Source organism: Protomyctophum parallelum (assembly GCF_964188405.1).
Source record: "Protomyctophum parallelum genome assembly, chromosome: 1".
NCBI classification, from domain to species: domain Eukaryota; kingdom Metazoa; phylum Chordata; class Actinopteri; order Myctophiformes; family Myctophidae; genus Protomyctophum; species Protomyctophum parallelum.
The window spans coordinates 83,135,000-83,152,241 of NC_139697.1; the positions used below are offsets into that span (position 1 = coordinate 83,135,000).

A 17,242-nucleotide genomic window follows, 5' to 3' on the forward strand; every position below is an offset into this window, starting at 1 on the left:
ACATATCGTGTCTAACTCTGCCCCTAAGTTCTTCATGAATTTGTTTATGATGCAGGTATTAATGGTTACATTGTGTTCTGGAAAGAAGTAGGTCGGGAGTGGCTGTATCAGCCAGTAACATGCAGGAGTCTGTCCCCGTTACAATGTGCTAGACCCCTGGGAGCAGTGTTGCTTTGGAGAATAATGCACACAACGGAGATGAGTTGAACATGAACACTAATGGTGCGCTGGCAACGCAGTACGCAGTACGGACTAGAACATGTCAAACCGGTGTCAGATCATCAGCAGCACATCATTTCGTTACTGTCGTGGACTCGTAGGGTGGCCAGACGTCCGGTTTTAGACCCACCTGTCCTCCTCCCAAATCAACCTCTGGCCGGACAAATCATTGTCAGTTTTTTTGTGATATAGCCTACAGTGCTTGTGTCATAACTGTCATTTACGTTGTCTCTGTATTAAAATCTCCTCATCACTTTTCCGCTGCACAGCAAGCTCTCAGTCTCCCACTGTCACAGAGACAGAGCAGGCGTTGGGGTATTGCCATGTCCGCTTATTATAAGCGACTTTGGGCTTGTTTTATAATTGACCAGTCGGGCTTCTTTTGGGCTTGTTTTCATAGACATGGCTGCTTGTTTCTCTTCTAAAACCTGGCAACACTGCCAGTGGGAGGGTCTGTTTGTTTGTTGTAGAACGTGTGCTCTCACAATCACTAGTTAGTTAATGCAGAGATAAATAAACCAAATATGCCAAAATGAAAAACTACATTTAATGAGCAATGGAGCAGGGGACTCCACATCATAAAGAAAGGGATCCTAAAGCACTGTGAACATAATAGGCTACTGATTTATCTCAGTCTCATTATTTTTATTTGAATATATATTGGGAAAGTTAATATTTGCCTAGAACCACGTGGTACAGTGGTTTTCAACCATTTTCATATCAAGGTCCAGTATGTATTCTGCATTTTAGCCATGGACCACCATTTGATGAGATTTGGCCTCACAGACCCCAAACTAAATATTATGTTGTTGTCGTAGGATAAGATTTATTATTTGACAATGCATCTCAGGCGATTTTATAAAGTAACGCAAAAGTAATGTAATGAGTAATGTAACTAGTTACTTTCTCCAGGGAGTAATAAAGTAATGTAAGGCATTACTTTTTTCAAAAGTAATATGTAATATGTAGTGTATTACTTTCATGAGTAACGGACCCCAACTCTGCTTGCCACACCCAAGCCGTGCTGCTCATACACTGAGTTGGCGGTGCCCGGGATCGAACTTGTGGTTCAAAGGTGAGAGCTCTACCGACTGAGCTACACGGACACTGAGTTACCCCCCCCCCCCCAAAAAGAGAACAGAATAAAATTTACAAATTTGTCCGTGTTTGAATACACTCAAATTGGCACATTGGACTTGCCTGCATTATTTGTATGACAAATAACCAAACTACCCAGGAGTCAGTTGGAAAGCAAATCCAAATTGTATATAGCCTGACATTTTTGCTGCTCTCTTAAATCCATATTCCTTCTTTTTTGTTTGTTTTGTGGTGATTTCTTACTAGGCCCCTTGGGGTTCATTTAATGTCACATAGGCAAATTACTAATTTGTTCTAACTGTTAGAAGGTACCTTCTATCAATGTAGCCATGTTTACAATTCTAGTGCAAATGTGTGTGTGTGTGTGTGTGTGTGTGTGTGCAGGTCTTGGCTCTGTTTGAGGAAGGAGAGGAGACCATCACTGCCTTCGTTGAGCCTATCGTCATCCTTCTCATTCTCATCGCCAATGCTGTTATTGGGGTCTGGCAGGTGAGACACACTGTGTGTGTGTGTGTGTGTGTGTGTGTGTGTGTGTGTGTGTGTGTGTGTGTGTGTGTGTGTGTGTGTGTGTGTGTGTGTGTGTGTGTGTGTGTGTGTGTGTGTGTGTGTGTGTGTGTGTGTGTGGCTGTGCGCGCCTACTGAAAGATATTGGATATATTGCTATATAAATGCACAATTTACAAACCATGCAAGGCGACAACCTGCACATCGGGAGCAATTAGGAGTTCAGAGTCTTGCTCAAGGACATTCGACAAGAACTCTGGGGGAGCCGAGGATCAAACACGGAACCTCGCGGTTCCCATCTGGCGGCGAGTGGATGACATCTGTCAAGGCTAAGAGTATTATGTCCTATGCCTGCACTAACCCCGACTCTCAGCCAGTATACCTTTTATGTATGGATGTATGGCGCTGTCAAGGCCAGAAATTAGTTTTTTGCCACTCGGTAGGCGTTTCCGCATAACTTCCAGGTACGACGATTTTCACACACATAGCTTCTATAACTAAAGAATGTCAGATTTGCGGTGACACACTTTTCTCCCCGCAGGTAATGATGAGTTAATAGATGTTGCCGCTGGCAGGGTTTGCAGCTGAAGAGTTTACAGCTGAAGAGTTTACAAATGCATTTCTTTAAAAACGACTTGTCTGTATTTCTGTCCCGTCAGGAAAGGAATGCTGAGAATGCCATTGAGGCTCTGAAGGAGTACGAACCAGAGATGGGCAAGGTGTATCGTATGAACAGGAAGGCTGTGCAGATGATCAAGGCTCGGGACATTGTCCCTGGAGACATAGTGGAGGTGGCAGGTATGCAATGAAAAACTGAAATGCAAGAAATGAAACTGTACGTTTCTCACAGAGACTGTTCCGTGCTTTGGTCTTATACAGTATTGGAAGCTTGTGCATCTATTCTGCGGCACACTCGCGTCTAACGCTATGTGTCTATGTCGCAGTGCGGTGTGCGTGAGACACACACACACACACACACACACACACACAAACCGTACATTTTGAACAAACGCAGACAGCGATCTATCTTTTGCCACTGACCGCGTTTTTTCCGTGCTGGGCAGGTTGTGTGGGCGCTCTGTAATCGGTCCTTCGCATCACGGAAATGGAAACTGCACCCACAAAGCTGCGTTGAAAACGCAGAGGTAAAGTCAGTGACGTATCATGGCCACAAAGCACAGGCGTAAATGGAACTTCTGCATACTTCTGCATATGTATGACTTGACCAACTGAACCGTGCACAAAGCTGCTCTTCTCAAATGTATATCTAGATAAGCTCACAACGCATCATGGATGTGACGAGTTGTGAGCTTATATATCTGCTATTTTTGGCCTGTGACGCCATTGTACAATGGAGCATAAATTATAGGCTTAACTCACTACATTGCCTGTAGACCAGTATTGCTGGCACTCATGTCCACAAACACAGACATACACAACCCATGCCAATGAGCCAGTGAGTCTGGAAACACTACTGGAATATCTCAAACCAAGATACATAAGTGCCTTTTCTCTGGACCTGCAGGTGCCAGTGTGTGCTTGCGTGCGTGCGACCGTGCGTGGCTGGCTGTGTGTGTGTGGGTGGTACTGTTTAAGTGGCTGTGGTCGGTTCTGTATTTAGGGTCCTTTTTAAATTTCCACAGCTTTTCCTCTTCCCTTTGCTTTCCATGCTCTCAGTCCATCCACCTGGACGCTGCTGGATGTTTGTCAGCTTCACTCACATCCCTAGCTGGTACACACACACACACACACACACACACACACACACACACACACACACACACCAACATACAGTACACAAACTTCTGTGATTATGTGTGGGCAGTCTCATCAAAAAATAGACATCGGTATGGAGTTGTGTGTGAACGTGCATATAGATGTTGTAAAATTCACACACATGTACTGAATGGACATAACTTCACTATCATCATGATTATTGATCTCAAAAGCATCAGAATGGTGTCTCTGGAAAAATGGTGTGTACAGGACTGGAATTAGATCACAGACTTCACTCATAATTTGTGCTCTTCTGGCCTAAAAAGCCATTCACATCACAAGGCACAGGTATTTTATGCACTGTATAAGATAAGCTGTGTGCTAGATACACCGTAGCCTGCATCCATTCCAGTCTAGCTCGTTAACTAAGTAAGGGCTTGTCTGAGGACCACCTTGCAGAGGGCCTTTCAGACCTTTCATCATCGTTGGCTGCAATCTTACATGTTGGAACTGGCATTACATTTATGATGTAACATTTAATTTAATGGACTCAAGGAATTTCACTAAACTGGTTCTATCACAATGCATGTGAGTTTGTTGTTACCTGCAGGCATCATTGGAAATAATTGTATTTCTTCATGTGTAAGTGCGAGCACAAGATTGTGTGCCGTTGCACACAGTGGCCCTTGCAAACCCAACAAATGACAGTGAAGTCACAATGTTCACAACACATTCACAATCATGTTCACACAAGTTAAAGGACTGCGTAAACACAGACACTCCACCTTTCTTCACCCTCACCATTAACACCAACAGTGTGACTGACAACCTCCCTCACTAGTGATATCTTCGAGCAATGCAAGCTATTGAGGTTCAGTGACTCCTTTTGTCCCTGATGCCAAAGAAGGAAAGACATTAGTATGTCATGATTGGATCAGTATGGAAATCTCCTGCAATTAGATTGTCTCTTTAGCCAGACTGTTGACTCACACAATTTTCAAACACAAACACTTCCCTCATACAGGAAGCGCAGAAGATGATCTGGCAGTAAAGGGGTTGCTTTACCCCCATCATTGCAGTCGCGTACATTTGTCCTACTATAATGATTTACAGTAGGACAAATGTATGCGGCTGTAGTCGAAGTAGTCTAGACATATATAGGCATATATAAGGTTGGGGAATAGTTGTCTGGCTACTCGTAATGTCTCAAGAACAGTAGTCCATGTATTCCACGTGTGTCCATGTGGCCCACAGACTCACGGATACAAATGGTGACTGAGAGACTCACAGGTTAGGTTACTTCCAATCCGGGACCCCATCGGCAAAATGGAAAAACAGGTTAAGGCCCGCGATGATTTTTGCCCCTTGAAGAATAATAAGGCTTTAAAAATGCTATTTAAAGAATGGCTAGAGAGATCACAGAAGTCACACTTGGGCCATATGTTTTTTAGCCAGTGGAAATAGCTGGTTATGAAGGAGCTTTCGGTCTGCCAGTGAAGGGGATGTTCTAAGCATAATGAGGTACATGGATCATGGTTGGCATACACTGTAAATACACTCAGAAAAGAATGTACCTTTTATCAAACAGTTACACGCATCTGTGGAAGTGTTTTGATAGTCTAGTGCAGCCTGGCACATATTTTATAAACACAGTATGTGACTGTCCTACCCTTCATTTTGACTGACATAATCTTGTTGCTAAGCGTAGTTAAAACAGCAGTAAACAACACTAGAGCTTGGTAGTGCACCAGCGCACAGTTTTTCTCCCTCCTCTCTCTCTCAGAAAGTGTGTGTCAGGGAACGGGGACGTTGAAGCTCCTGGCTCAAACACAGTTTTTCTCCCTCCTCTCTCTCAGAAAGTGTGTGTCAGGGAACGGGGACGTTGAAGCTCCTGGCTCAAACACATTTGTCCCTCCTCTCTCTCTCAGAAAGTGTGTGTCAGGGAACGGGGACGTTGAAGCTCCTGGCTCAAACACATTTGTCCCTCCTCTCTCTCTCAGAAAGTGTGTGTCAGGGAACGGGGACGTTGAAGCTCCTGGCTCAAACACATTTGGGGTTTGGTGACAAAGAAAACAAACAAATCTTCCTTTTCCGCCATTACATTTCCCAAGCTTTTCTGCACTTCAGATTACCCAGTCTCTGTTCCATGGGAACTGGATGTTAGGGGATAAATTAAGCTCCTTGGAGGCATTGGAAAGGGACACTGGTATAGACCACAAATGCCTTTTAAAGAGAGAAAAGCACATAAATATATTTACACGCAAGTTTCCAATCCTTCTCGATGACTGTAGATTAATTGTCAGCAGTGACAGCCAAGGGTTACGGCATATATGTGATTCCCGCTTGCACTCAAACTTTCCTGTGTTTCTACTTTCTAAACACTTTAACACTATAGCGTCCCCTTTGCATTTCATGCAAAAATAGCCGATCTACAAGCTCACAATGCATCTGTGAGCTTGTAGATCTGCTATTTTTGGCCTAGAGTTCTGGTATGGAGGGAGTGCCAGTGCGTTCCGTTTGAGCCTTACCAAAGAGACTCCTGTGTGAGTTGATAATGACTTGATGAATAAAATATTTGGTAACACTTTACTTAAAGTCAGGTCTATAATGCATTATAATTACATTAACTTGGCTAGTTCTTATGAAGTGCATTATAAATGTAGTACATTATAGACCCGTCCTTAATATAAAGTCTTACCAACTTTGTCCAAGTTGAAATAACAACAAATATTTGACCATTACAGTTGTGACAGTGAATCGGAAAAGACATGACGATGTATCACCCCGAGCATTAACAAATCATATCCACCAGTTTGAGTTTCAAAAGCAGCTTTTACTCAATATTTCAATTGTGCCTTTTCTATTCTAGAGTGCCTGTAGAACATGGGTGCCCAAAAGGTAGATTGTGATCTACCAGTAGATCAAACAGCCTATAATAAAAAAATAAGAAACCCTATTTTTGGTATCTGCCACTTGAATTAAGATGACCTTATTGATTGACATAAAAAATGGCCTGTCAGCTCAAACCCACAAAGCAATACTTTGATTTCAAGAGTGTTGCACACAAACATCAGTAGCATTACAAAGTTATATACAAGAAAACCCTTCCAACTCCACCCTCCCCCTCCCCTATTTCCCATTCCAAGTGTGTTTGTCTTATATGTAGCCATCACCGCATTTTTAGTTTAGTTTAGTTTTTCTTTTTGAAAGTAGCTCTCAAGTCCAAAAAGGGTGGGCACCCCTGCTGTAGAAGGTCAAGTGTGAGCATGTTTCAATGGGTTGGCATTTCAAACGTCTTTGTCCCAAGTCTGCTGCTGTAGACCTATTGTCTCCAGCCAGCTGAAGGGCTACACACACCGGGTGCGCAGCGACGCGGCACCGGCATTGTCGCGCGCCAACTGCCTGGAAAATAGAACGCTGACGTATCGGAGCGTCAGGCGAGGTGTGAACGCGTGGCATTCGCAGACGGTGTGTGTAGCCCTTCACACACAAATGCAACTTCTCGTTCCACATCACCACCTCCCTCATATCACAAACTATTTAATGTGGGCGATTTATTTTATTCCATAAAAAAATATAAAGTACATTTGCACATATCTAGAAGCTGTCCTGTGTGTTTGACCCATCCTTTTTCATTGATTGATTGTTTGATTGATTGAAGTTTTTATGTCACAGTATGCAGAATGGTAGCCCCTTTCAGCACCCTTGGTTAGCTTTTCTGAAGTTTGGACGTCGCTGCCCTCCCTGATCTGTTATTATTATGGGATGCAGATGTACATACCCTCCGTTCACGCAGTGTTGGTGAGATGTTTCAAAGATGCATAACACGGCTATAGGAGAAAACGGAAACGTGGGCGAAGTTTTGGCTTCTCCAAAATTCTCTCTTCCTCACTTCCCATGTCCCCTCTCCCACGACACAACAGCATTATAAACATCCTGCATGTACCCGGTCGGCCAATCGGAGGCAGTAACTAGGACGTGCAGCTAGCCAGTCGCCGCTCGGGAGGTGGAAGTCAAGGAAGTGAGGAAGAGAATTTCGGAGAAGCCAAAACTTAAAAAAAAGGATTAAAAATACTTAATGGCATCGACGGGTAATGCGATTTCGCCCACGTTTCCGTTGTCTCCTATAGCCTTGTTATGCCAGTACCTGCTGGCAGGAGTATGTTAACATGCGTGTCTTCTTTGTCAGGAGTATGTAAAAAAACAAAAAACAAAAGGCCCAGTATTTCTTGTGATAACTCCTATACAGTGTCACAGGGAATATTGCACATAAGGTGTTTAGCCTTTCCACTCTCTATTGACAATAAAGATTGTATTCTAGTACATAATGGTACTGTAAGCATCAAAGATGAGCGAACGCCTTGACAAAGGAGAAGTGACACAGGATGTTCATAATAATTCAACTAAGTACTGCATTCACCATGTGCCCTTGCTTTGGATGTGATTGGTGGTGACTGGTGAATAGATCTGAGAGCTAAGGACTCTGTCTGAGCTATTCATGAGACAAATTATGCAAAGTAACAGATTTACAGAGGTCTGTCTGTTGCCTTGGGCTGAAAAAAAGAAAATAAAGAAACTAGGACATTGCGAGCATTTGAAGTGTGTTCCTTCTTCTTTCTGTTTCTTTTCCTTGAAGAACACTAATTTGAGATTCTTAGAATGGGGTAGGTTCACTAGGTTGACAAACATCTTGGGCTATGTTGGAAAGGGGTGAACTCAGTGGTAGGAAACCCCCAAATGGACCAAGTTGGGGCTTTGCTGTAGGAAGGATGTGAATGTGTGACTTTGTTGGGAAAAGGTGAGGTGTAGGGAGAGGAATTTGAGAAACAAGGTATGCAGGTACTTTACAAGAGAGTATGGTGTTGTGATAGTATGTGACATGTCCTGGGGGCACCGTGGCACAGTCGGTAGTGCTCTGATAGTATGTGACATGTCCTGGGGGCACCGTGGCACAGTCGGTAGTGCTGTTGCCTCACAGCTAGAAGGTCCTGGGTTCGATTCCCGCTGTGGCGCTGCCGCGCTGGGGGCGTGTTCTCTCCTCCTCAGCAGTGCCCATATGCTAGGTGGGGTTGTCAAAAGGCCCTCTCTGTTTGGAGTTTGCATGTTCTCTCCCTGTCCCCCAGGGTAGGTACCCTCACAAAAAACATTCAGTATCCTGGTCTCTAAACTGCCTCCCCCTGGCCAGCCTGATGGAGGGGAAAAGGAACTGGTTGGAATAACGTGTTCCTTCCACGCGCTACATCCAACCAGGTAAACTCCCCTCTATCAGGTGAAAAGAAGTAGCTTGGACTCCTCATGCATAGAAGGATGCTTCCTTCTATGCATGAGGAGTCCAAGCTGCTGTCAGTCCGTTGTTCTCCCCAGGTTGGCAGAGGGAGTGTCGCGCCCATGATTACATTAGATAATTGACACTGGGTGAAGAAATGGGTTACAAATATTGTGGGATATAAAAAAAAAGGAAAAGGATGTGACATCTCTTCTCGTCCTCTTGCTCGGTGCTTGGAAATAATATAGCTGGTCAAATGACTGTATGCAATTCACCTCTCGTCAAGTCTTGCCCGTGTTCCTGCCCCTCATCCGAGCCCATTGGTTGCCGTTTCAAGATTGGACAAATGCCCTCTCTCCATCCAATGCCATTGAAAAGATGTTAAGTTGTTTCATTTGCCTTGATATTTAATTAAATTCCTATTTCAAACTTGGTCTTAGTGAAAAGGAACAACTCGGGTGCAGTGCAGTATAGTGAGTTTAATCAGCAGGGTGGATCTCACACGGGCAGTAGAACGAATCCATTACATAGATTTGAAGCAGACATTGACTCTACTTTGTTCCTGCTGTGTGTGTGAGAAAGGGCTGACCTGCACAGTAAAATCCTGAGTGTTACTTTAACTCTGTGAGAGTACAATGGAACCAAACGGAGGGTCCATTTGGTTCCATTTGTATGCCCCGAGTTAAATTAACCCTCAGGATTGTGCTCACTGTTATCTTAATTTCTTTGCTCAGGGTTTCACTATTTGAACACATAACTGAATGTAGATGGGTGTTTCCTGTGTTTCACAACGTAACAAGCTAACCTTTCTCTACTGTGAATAAAATGCATAGTCGGACTCACTCACTCATTCATGTGGGCAGGCGCACGCGCGCACATTTTTAAGAATGGTACCCTGATCTCGAGGGAAATGGTGTCCTGATGTAGAAGGAAAAACTCACACCTGTGTGAAGTGAGGGCGCTCTTATCAACGTACATCCTACATCATCTCATTCCGTCCAATCACAATTTGCGTCCTCACCTTCGTCTTCAATGTTTGTGTTTACACAAACACTCAAAGCTGGCCATTCATTGTCAATGGCATTCAATGTTTGTGTTACCACAATGTTTGTGTGTGCACAAACCCTCAAAGCTGGACATAGGAGGGGCTAGCGCCCCTCAAAAAGGAGTGGGCCTAGTATAGATCCCTGGAGGATCCAGGTGTACGAAATGTAGTTAAAATTAATGCCAGTCTTTTGTTGTTTTTTGCCATTCTGCTGTGGTGTTTAGTTGGTGACAAAGTGCCTGCTGACATCAGGGTGACATCTATAAAGTCGACCACCTTGCGAGTGGACCAGTCCATCCTCACAGGTACTGTCATCTCTCTTGGTCGAGCACAACTCGTATGGCTCAAGTAATGCGTACTGAATCTGTTGGATGAAATTTTATATCAATTCTACTTAATTTCCTGATTGCTATGCAGATAGGCATTTGTGGGTGTGGGTGTGGGTGTTTAATACACATTTTCTATTACTGCAATTTAAAGGACCACTTTTCAAATCATATAATTGGTCCTCACTAATGTTCATGATAATATACCACAATTTTTTTCTATTCGGTCTGTGTGGCAGGGCTGTGGGCAGTTCAGAAACCCATCCACCAGTAACATCATTGTTAGGCAGATTTGTGTTAAAACCATATTTCGATTCTTATTATCGTGAGAACGATGGCTTCCTTTTTTGCATTGCAACTTTTCAGGAATAGAAAGCCTGCAGTCCTTTAAGTTCCAGATTGAATACTTTATTAGGGCTAAATGTAAATGGCACGTGGTACAGTAAGACATCAAAGCTGAAAGGGTAACACAAAAAGGTCCAGGGGACTTGTTTCCATTGTGGTCCAGAATGCTTTTAAGGGTTTCAAAATAAATGTAGTAGAGTGTGCAGGTCTGGATTGGTGGGGGGGGGGGGGGGGTGGCAGTGTTCAGAGAGTGTGCAGGTATGGATTGGTGGGGGGGGGTGGCAGTGTTCAGAGAGTGTGCAGGTATGGATTGGTGGGAGTGTTGGCAGTGTTCAGAGAGTGTGCAGGTATGGATTGGTGGGAGCGTTGGCAGTGTTCAGAGAGTGTGCAGGTATGGATTGGTGGGGGGGGGGTGGCAGTGTTCAGAGAGTGTGCAGGTATGGATTGGTGGGAGCGGTGGCAGTGTTCAGAGAGTGTGCAGGTATGGATTGGTGGGGGGGGGTGGCAGTGTTCAGAGAGTGTGCAGGTATGGATTGGTGGGAGCGGTGGCAGTGTTCAGAGAGTGTGCAGGTATGGATTGGTGGGAGCGTTGGCAGTGTTCATGTGTCTGAGGGTCTGATCGTCTCTTTAGGGGAGTCCGTGTCGGTCATCAAACACACTGACCCTGTTCCTGACCCCAGAGCTGTCAATCAAGACAAGAAGAACATGCTGTTCTCTGTGAGTATACCTCCTTTGGGTTTTTTCACACTGCTCACATGTTATGAAGAATAAGCCTTGTTGAACATTTTAAAAGGGGGTATTGCATGTCACACATTTTGTTAGCTCGGACTAGTTGGTCTGCATTTGTTTTGTATTATATCGATTGCACATCCCCTCACCCCATCGTATTGTTCAATGCTCAGTTATTTATAATGTATGACAGCCTTACATATCTGTAGTAAACAATGTGTTGACTGTATACATACGTACCGGTACATGTAGCCTGACTTATCTGTAGCGATTAGTGTTTCCAGTGAATGTGCCAGTCTTGTGCAGTACACTAGAGTGCACCCTGATGTATATTATCACTTTTTATGACCCAGATTTTTTTTTTTAATAAAGGCGCTAAAGTACTGCCCAGCACATGAGGCACATTTTACTCGCCTTCCATTTCCCCCCAAAATGGGGAGGTATTCCATTACTAGCTCACCCTAATATGTCTGATCTCTCTTTAGAAGCATTGATATTCCAAATAAGATGCTTGGTTAAGTCAGGACAGAACATTGGCGTTCTGATCGGAGCCGTAAACAAGGAAGTGAGCGGCTACGCGCATGCACAAAACATGTCCGGGAGCTCCGAGCAAGGTGTTGCCTAGCAACGGCTGCTGTCAAAAAAGCGATGGTTTTGTACCATTAAAAAAAAAGGCAACCTAAAGACGTCTCCAGATGTCTTGGGCCGTCTACGGGTATTAAGACATGTGGGGACGTCTTGGACAAAATAAGTGTTAAGCATTTCGTTTAGCGAGGTAGACCACTTCCAATCAGGCATCGTACTCTTGAGTCATGGAATTGGCATCTGATATCTCATCGAAAAGTACAGAATTGGCATCTGATTCCCCCCCCCCCCCCTCCCGGCTCCTGTTCCCAAGGGCACAAACATCGCAGCGGGCCGGGCCATTGGCATCGTCGTCTCCACCGCGGTCTCCACGGAGATCGGTAAGATCCGCAACCAGATGGCGGCCACGGAGCCGGAGAAGACGCCCCTGCAGAAGAAGCTGGACGAGTTTGGCCAGCAGCTCTCCAAGGTCATCTCCCTCATCTGCGTGGCCGTGTGGGTCATCAACATCGGCCATTTCGGGGACCCCGTCCACGGCGGCTCCTGGGTCCGCGGCGCGATCTACTACTTCAAGATCGCCGTCGCCCTGGCCGTGGCCGCCATTCCCGAAGGCCTGCCCGCCGTCATCACCACCTGCCTGGCCCTTGGCACGCGGCGCATGGCCAAGAAGAACGCCATCGTTCGCAGCCTGCCCTCCGTGGAGACGCTGGGCTGCACCTCGGTCATCTGCTCCGACAAGACGGGCACCCTCACCACCAATCAGATGTCTGTGTGCAGGGTGAGTGGCATCTATAGGGGCTCTTATATCTTTTGTAGGGGTTTTTGTTTGAATTAAGAGAATAGTACAGGCAATGGTCTATAATCACTATGCAGACTGTGCAGAGTTCCCATCAGGAACAATAAAGTTTACTCTCTCTCTCCCCTCTCTATGCCTCTGGTTTACACACTGTTATCTAAAAGCAAAACAAACAAATTAATGCTAATAATAGAGGTTATGCTCATGCATTAAGTGAGTAGCAAACGTCAACGTCGTTTAATACAATCAGATAGGACTTTTCTGTGTGGATGTATGGGCTGTCAAGGCCAGAAAGTAGAGTTTTTTTGCCACTCAGTAGGTGTTTCCGCATAACTTCCGGGTATGATGATGATGTCACACGCATATCCACCCTCTATATTTACCCACTAGTTTAACACGGGTGTATTTCTTCCAGTAAAACAGTGTATGCGTGAGCTACAGTACAGTATGCCAGTTCTACTCTAAGCACTACTTGCGCTTCTGTTTGTCTTGGCATGTGGCTCTGACACACACCTACTGTACACAACGCACACACACTTTACCCCAGTTAACACCTCTTCTTTCTACATCCTGTGCACCTCTCTCCTCGGGTAATGGTCTCAAAGTTACTGGCCAAGGCTGTCAGCCTGATAATAACCTATGTATGAATGCCAGCACACTTGCACTTTATTATGACTTTAGGTAAAGTTAACAGTGTGCTCCACGATGGTTAGGAGTTTGTAGTGCCTTAGATCCCGTGTAACATGATGCATCAACTTAGTGGGACAGAGTGTTTTCAAGCATGCAAGCTCCTTTTTGGTGACGACACAGATTGCGTTTTGAGTTCTCTCTCTGCTCTGTTAAATAGAAAACCTGGCCCTAAATCAATTGTGAATTTAATTGCAACGTGTGTTTACTCTCTGTCTGCAGTTCCCCTAAAACTAGAGTGTGTGTAACGCCAGGGCTTCCCACAGGAGGGGACACGGAAGCCAAACATCTTATTAACGCCACTAATCTGCAACACTAGCCTGGCCTGTATAATAATGTACTGTAGTACAGTGGTTCCCAAAGTGGGGTCCGGGGACCCTCAGCGGTCCTTGAGGGAGTCCCCAGCTAAATGATAGTTTGGAACCAAATGGACCCTGTTACTCTGAGACCCCTAACTGCTCCGTTTGATTTGAAACATTGATTTTACAAAAACAAAAAAGGGTCCCAGAGATGCCATTAAATGGTAGACTAATATGCATGTCAAACTGGTGGTCCTTGAAATTAAACCGGTTGAGAATCACTGCTAGAGCCGTACAATTCTTCTCTTATGGGACTCCCTGGCATATCTTTTCAAATGGGGGGGGTCTGCGGGCTAATTGGTTCAATTTTGGGGGTCCAAAAGTTTGGGAACCACTGCTGTAGTACACATGCTACTTCAGCTTGTCCTGTGTAGTGCTGTAGTATATGGTACTTGGGTTGTGTTGTGTCTCAACATGTGTGGCGTGCACATTGCACAAGTATGCATCACAGGTCTTACTGTTTTGCTGTCTTTTTCCAGTCAGCCAAACTTCATGGACAGGGAAACCAAGACCTCTGTTCAGTCGGATAAAAAAACATTACATTGTACCTGTGGTGTACTGTGGTAATTCTGTCGAAGGTGTCTCTTTATGCGTGTGCGCCTGGCTTTTCAAATCTTTTTTCCCCCCCTATAGTATATTTTGTAGAGGGAATTCTAAGCATGTGCATCAGTGGCTTTTGTGCGTTTCCTGTGGAGCAGCTTTCCCAGACTGCTCCCTCCCCTCCTCCCTGCGATGATGACGTGGGTGCTTTGCAGTACTAGGGAGTTCCCTCCAGTGGGGGGAGGGGTGGGGGTAGCCGTGGACTTGAGATATCTAATTTCTAACCCTGAAGAGAATGACTGCAAGCAAGCAGCTTGGTTAAATATTGACTCACTCACTGCTCTCAACTCAGTGCCGTGGGCTGCTTCTGATAGCTTTCTTTCTGGTGGACGACGCACGCGCGTGCGAGCGCACACACACACACACACACACAGACACACACATGTCACACTTCCGCCTCTGTGGGGGTTTTTATGGTGTTTCCTGGTGATAGTAATTTCACGGTTGTTAACTAACTACATTCTGGGCATGTCATAATAGATCTGCAACGTCACGTGTCAGTGAGCTTGTAGATATTTTGGTGAGTACATTTTGTGTAGTAGTGAAAAAGGGAGGGAACCAAGAATGGACCACTGCTGGGGGACCACAGTCAACTATTATAGTACTTAGTATATACTGTATATGGGGTTGGAGTTGCTCCTCCTCCTGTGATTGAATTGAAGTTGCATGTTCTATATTGTTTTATTATCTCCGCCAGGCTGGAATGCATGGCCAGGGCCGGATTATATTTTCTAATCGGCCTCATGGTGGCGCTATAGAGCGTCGCAGTCCTGCCCCTGAAGAGAATTTCATTTTTCAGAAAGTATTTCTTTTAAAGCCTCGGACAAAGCCAACTCGGCGGCTGACAAATCATGACAACAACCACAATTTTTGGGCCAAACAAATAATTGGAAAGAAGAAAATTATTTGATCATTATCTTTTTAATTTAATGTCATGATTTGTCACCATCCGATTTGGCTTTGTCAGAGGCTTACAGGACTTTAAATGAATACTTTTTGAAATGACTATGGCAAAATTTAATTGGGAGATTCTCTTCTGGGCCACTCATCGTTATGAAAGGGGGCGGGACTGCGACGCTCTATAACAGAAAACTCGAAATAATTATTGTACATTCCGTCTGCCTGTAATTGCTTTCACAACTTTACATCATCCCTAAACACAAACTGAGGGCCTTCTCTTGGCCTTGTCCTTAGGGCTGCATGCCACAACTTACATAGTCCTTGTTGGGCAACCAGCAGGCATGGATACATTTAGATTTAAATATGGGCAAACTACTGTAGGAGACTGTTCAGTAGTCAGTAGTACGGACTCACAGACTGTCAACAAAATTCTGAGACAAATCATCGTAGCTGTAACTGAAACTAAGGCAGGAAGTGAAGTGGTTAAAACATCTGAGACCTGGGGGTTTTCCCTTCTCTTTTATTGCTAAGAGAGATGAGTGAGAAGAGTTTGCCCTAAAGCTCATTCCAGGCCCATAGAGAAACTCCGCTTTCTAGCTTCAGTCGATTTGAAAGGGAACCTTAAGTTTATAGAAGTTTTAGAGGTAATGTTCACTGGTAGCTTATCAAAGACTTTATATATAGAGAGAATGTGAATCTATGCACTTACTGTACGTCTTTTCTGTTAATGGTTTAAGCCTGAGTACTTGGCTGTGTATAGAAAATAGAAATTGGCTTAATTGTTGCTTTGAGCTGTTTACCCAGCCTTTTCCATCTGTCCAATATTTTAGTTTTTTCTTCTTTTTTGGGGGGGCTGGACCTTGTCCTGAGCCACTGATAGGAATATGCATCTCCCTGCCCAGCTGTCCAGCCCTGGTTTTCCGACCTTGAGGATATCCCCGCCCTCAGTGGTGTTTCCAGGGAACCCCCACCATATCATAACAGCACACTTCCCCGCACTCAGTCACACATGCACACAACCGCACACATGCACACCCATCTGCATACAGCCCACCTCAGAGGAAGTGAATGGTGTAACACAAACGTTCGCCAGCGCTAATGAGTCACATGGCTCATGCTGTCTCTTGTTTCCTTGGTGACCACAGCGGATGAAATGGCGATAGAATGACTGGTAGGAAGCATGGTCGGTTGACCAAAGATGCAGGAAACGGTCTAATTATAATAATTGTATTGTGTCTGTTCTTCCTCTTGGGTAGTTGTGTTTTTTTCCTTTTTTTCTTTCTTTTTTCCAAAGACTTTATAATTCAGTGTTGGTGTTCAGGATATGGTCCTCTTAGTTTCTAAGATTGGGACAGAATGTGACATACTACTGTAATCTTTCTCACTCACCGACTGAATTTGTGGGTGTGCAGTAGACAAGATTCTATAAACTTTTTGCATGAGAGTATCCATTCTATTGGGAGAAAACAAACACAACATGTTTGCTAACACAAGTAGAAATGATTTGGAGAACGTGTAGATCCAGCACACACACAAGCGCACGCGCGCACGCACACAAGCGCGCGCGCACGCGCACACACACACACACACACACACACACACACACACACACACACACATATACACACACACACACACACACACACACACACACACACACACACACACAGTCAAACTAGCTAAGACAACATCAACTATCGGTTTGATTCCAGTTTGGGCCCTGCATTGTATGTCCTCCTTCCCCCTCTCTGGCCTCGTTTTCCTGTCTCTGTACCGTGCTATATCTAAATAAAGCAAATAACATGGTCCTAAGAAGAGGTTCAGGACAAATGGTGACTGGTGCAGACTGATCGCATCATGCTTCTGGGCTGAGGAAAGCCCTTGGCAGGGCAGATATGTTGTCTTTCTCACTCCGCTTGACGTCACTGGCCTGAAATCAGCTCTCCCTTTTCAGCTTTCCCTGGCCCCTTTCCAGCCCGCAGAGTACTTCACATTCGGTGCACATACACTCACGCTTTGCAACAAGGATTTCTCATACCAAATGCTGCAGATGCGTCAGCCTCTTCG

The 17,242-nt window shown here is 44.8% G+C and overlaps 1 protein-coding gene across 2 annotated transcripts in view; it reads left to right on the plus strand.

Moving 5' to 3' along the window:
- atp2a3 (ATPase sarcoplasmic/endoplasmic reticulum Ca2+ transporting 3) overlaps positions 1-17,242 on the plus strand; it is a 68,158-nt gene that overhangs the window by 13,651 nt on the left and 37,265 nt on the right. For both annotated transcript variants that reach the window (XM_083779871.1, XM_083779872.1), the window contains exons 4-8: positions 1,702-1,806; positions 2,481-2,619; positions 10,073-10,153; positions 11,151-11,236; positions 12,147-12,611. In XM_083779871.1, the coding sequence (XP_083635997.1) occupies positions 1,702-1,806; positions 2,481-2,619; positions 10,073-10,153; positions 11,151-11,236; positions 12,147-12,611 (876 nt within the window). The remainder of the gene's footprint in view (positions 1-1,701; positions 1,807-2,480; positions 2,620-10,072; positions 10,154-11,150; positions 11,237-12,146; positions 12,612-17,242) is intronic.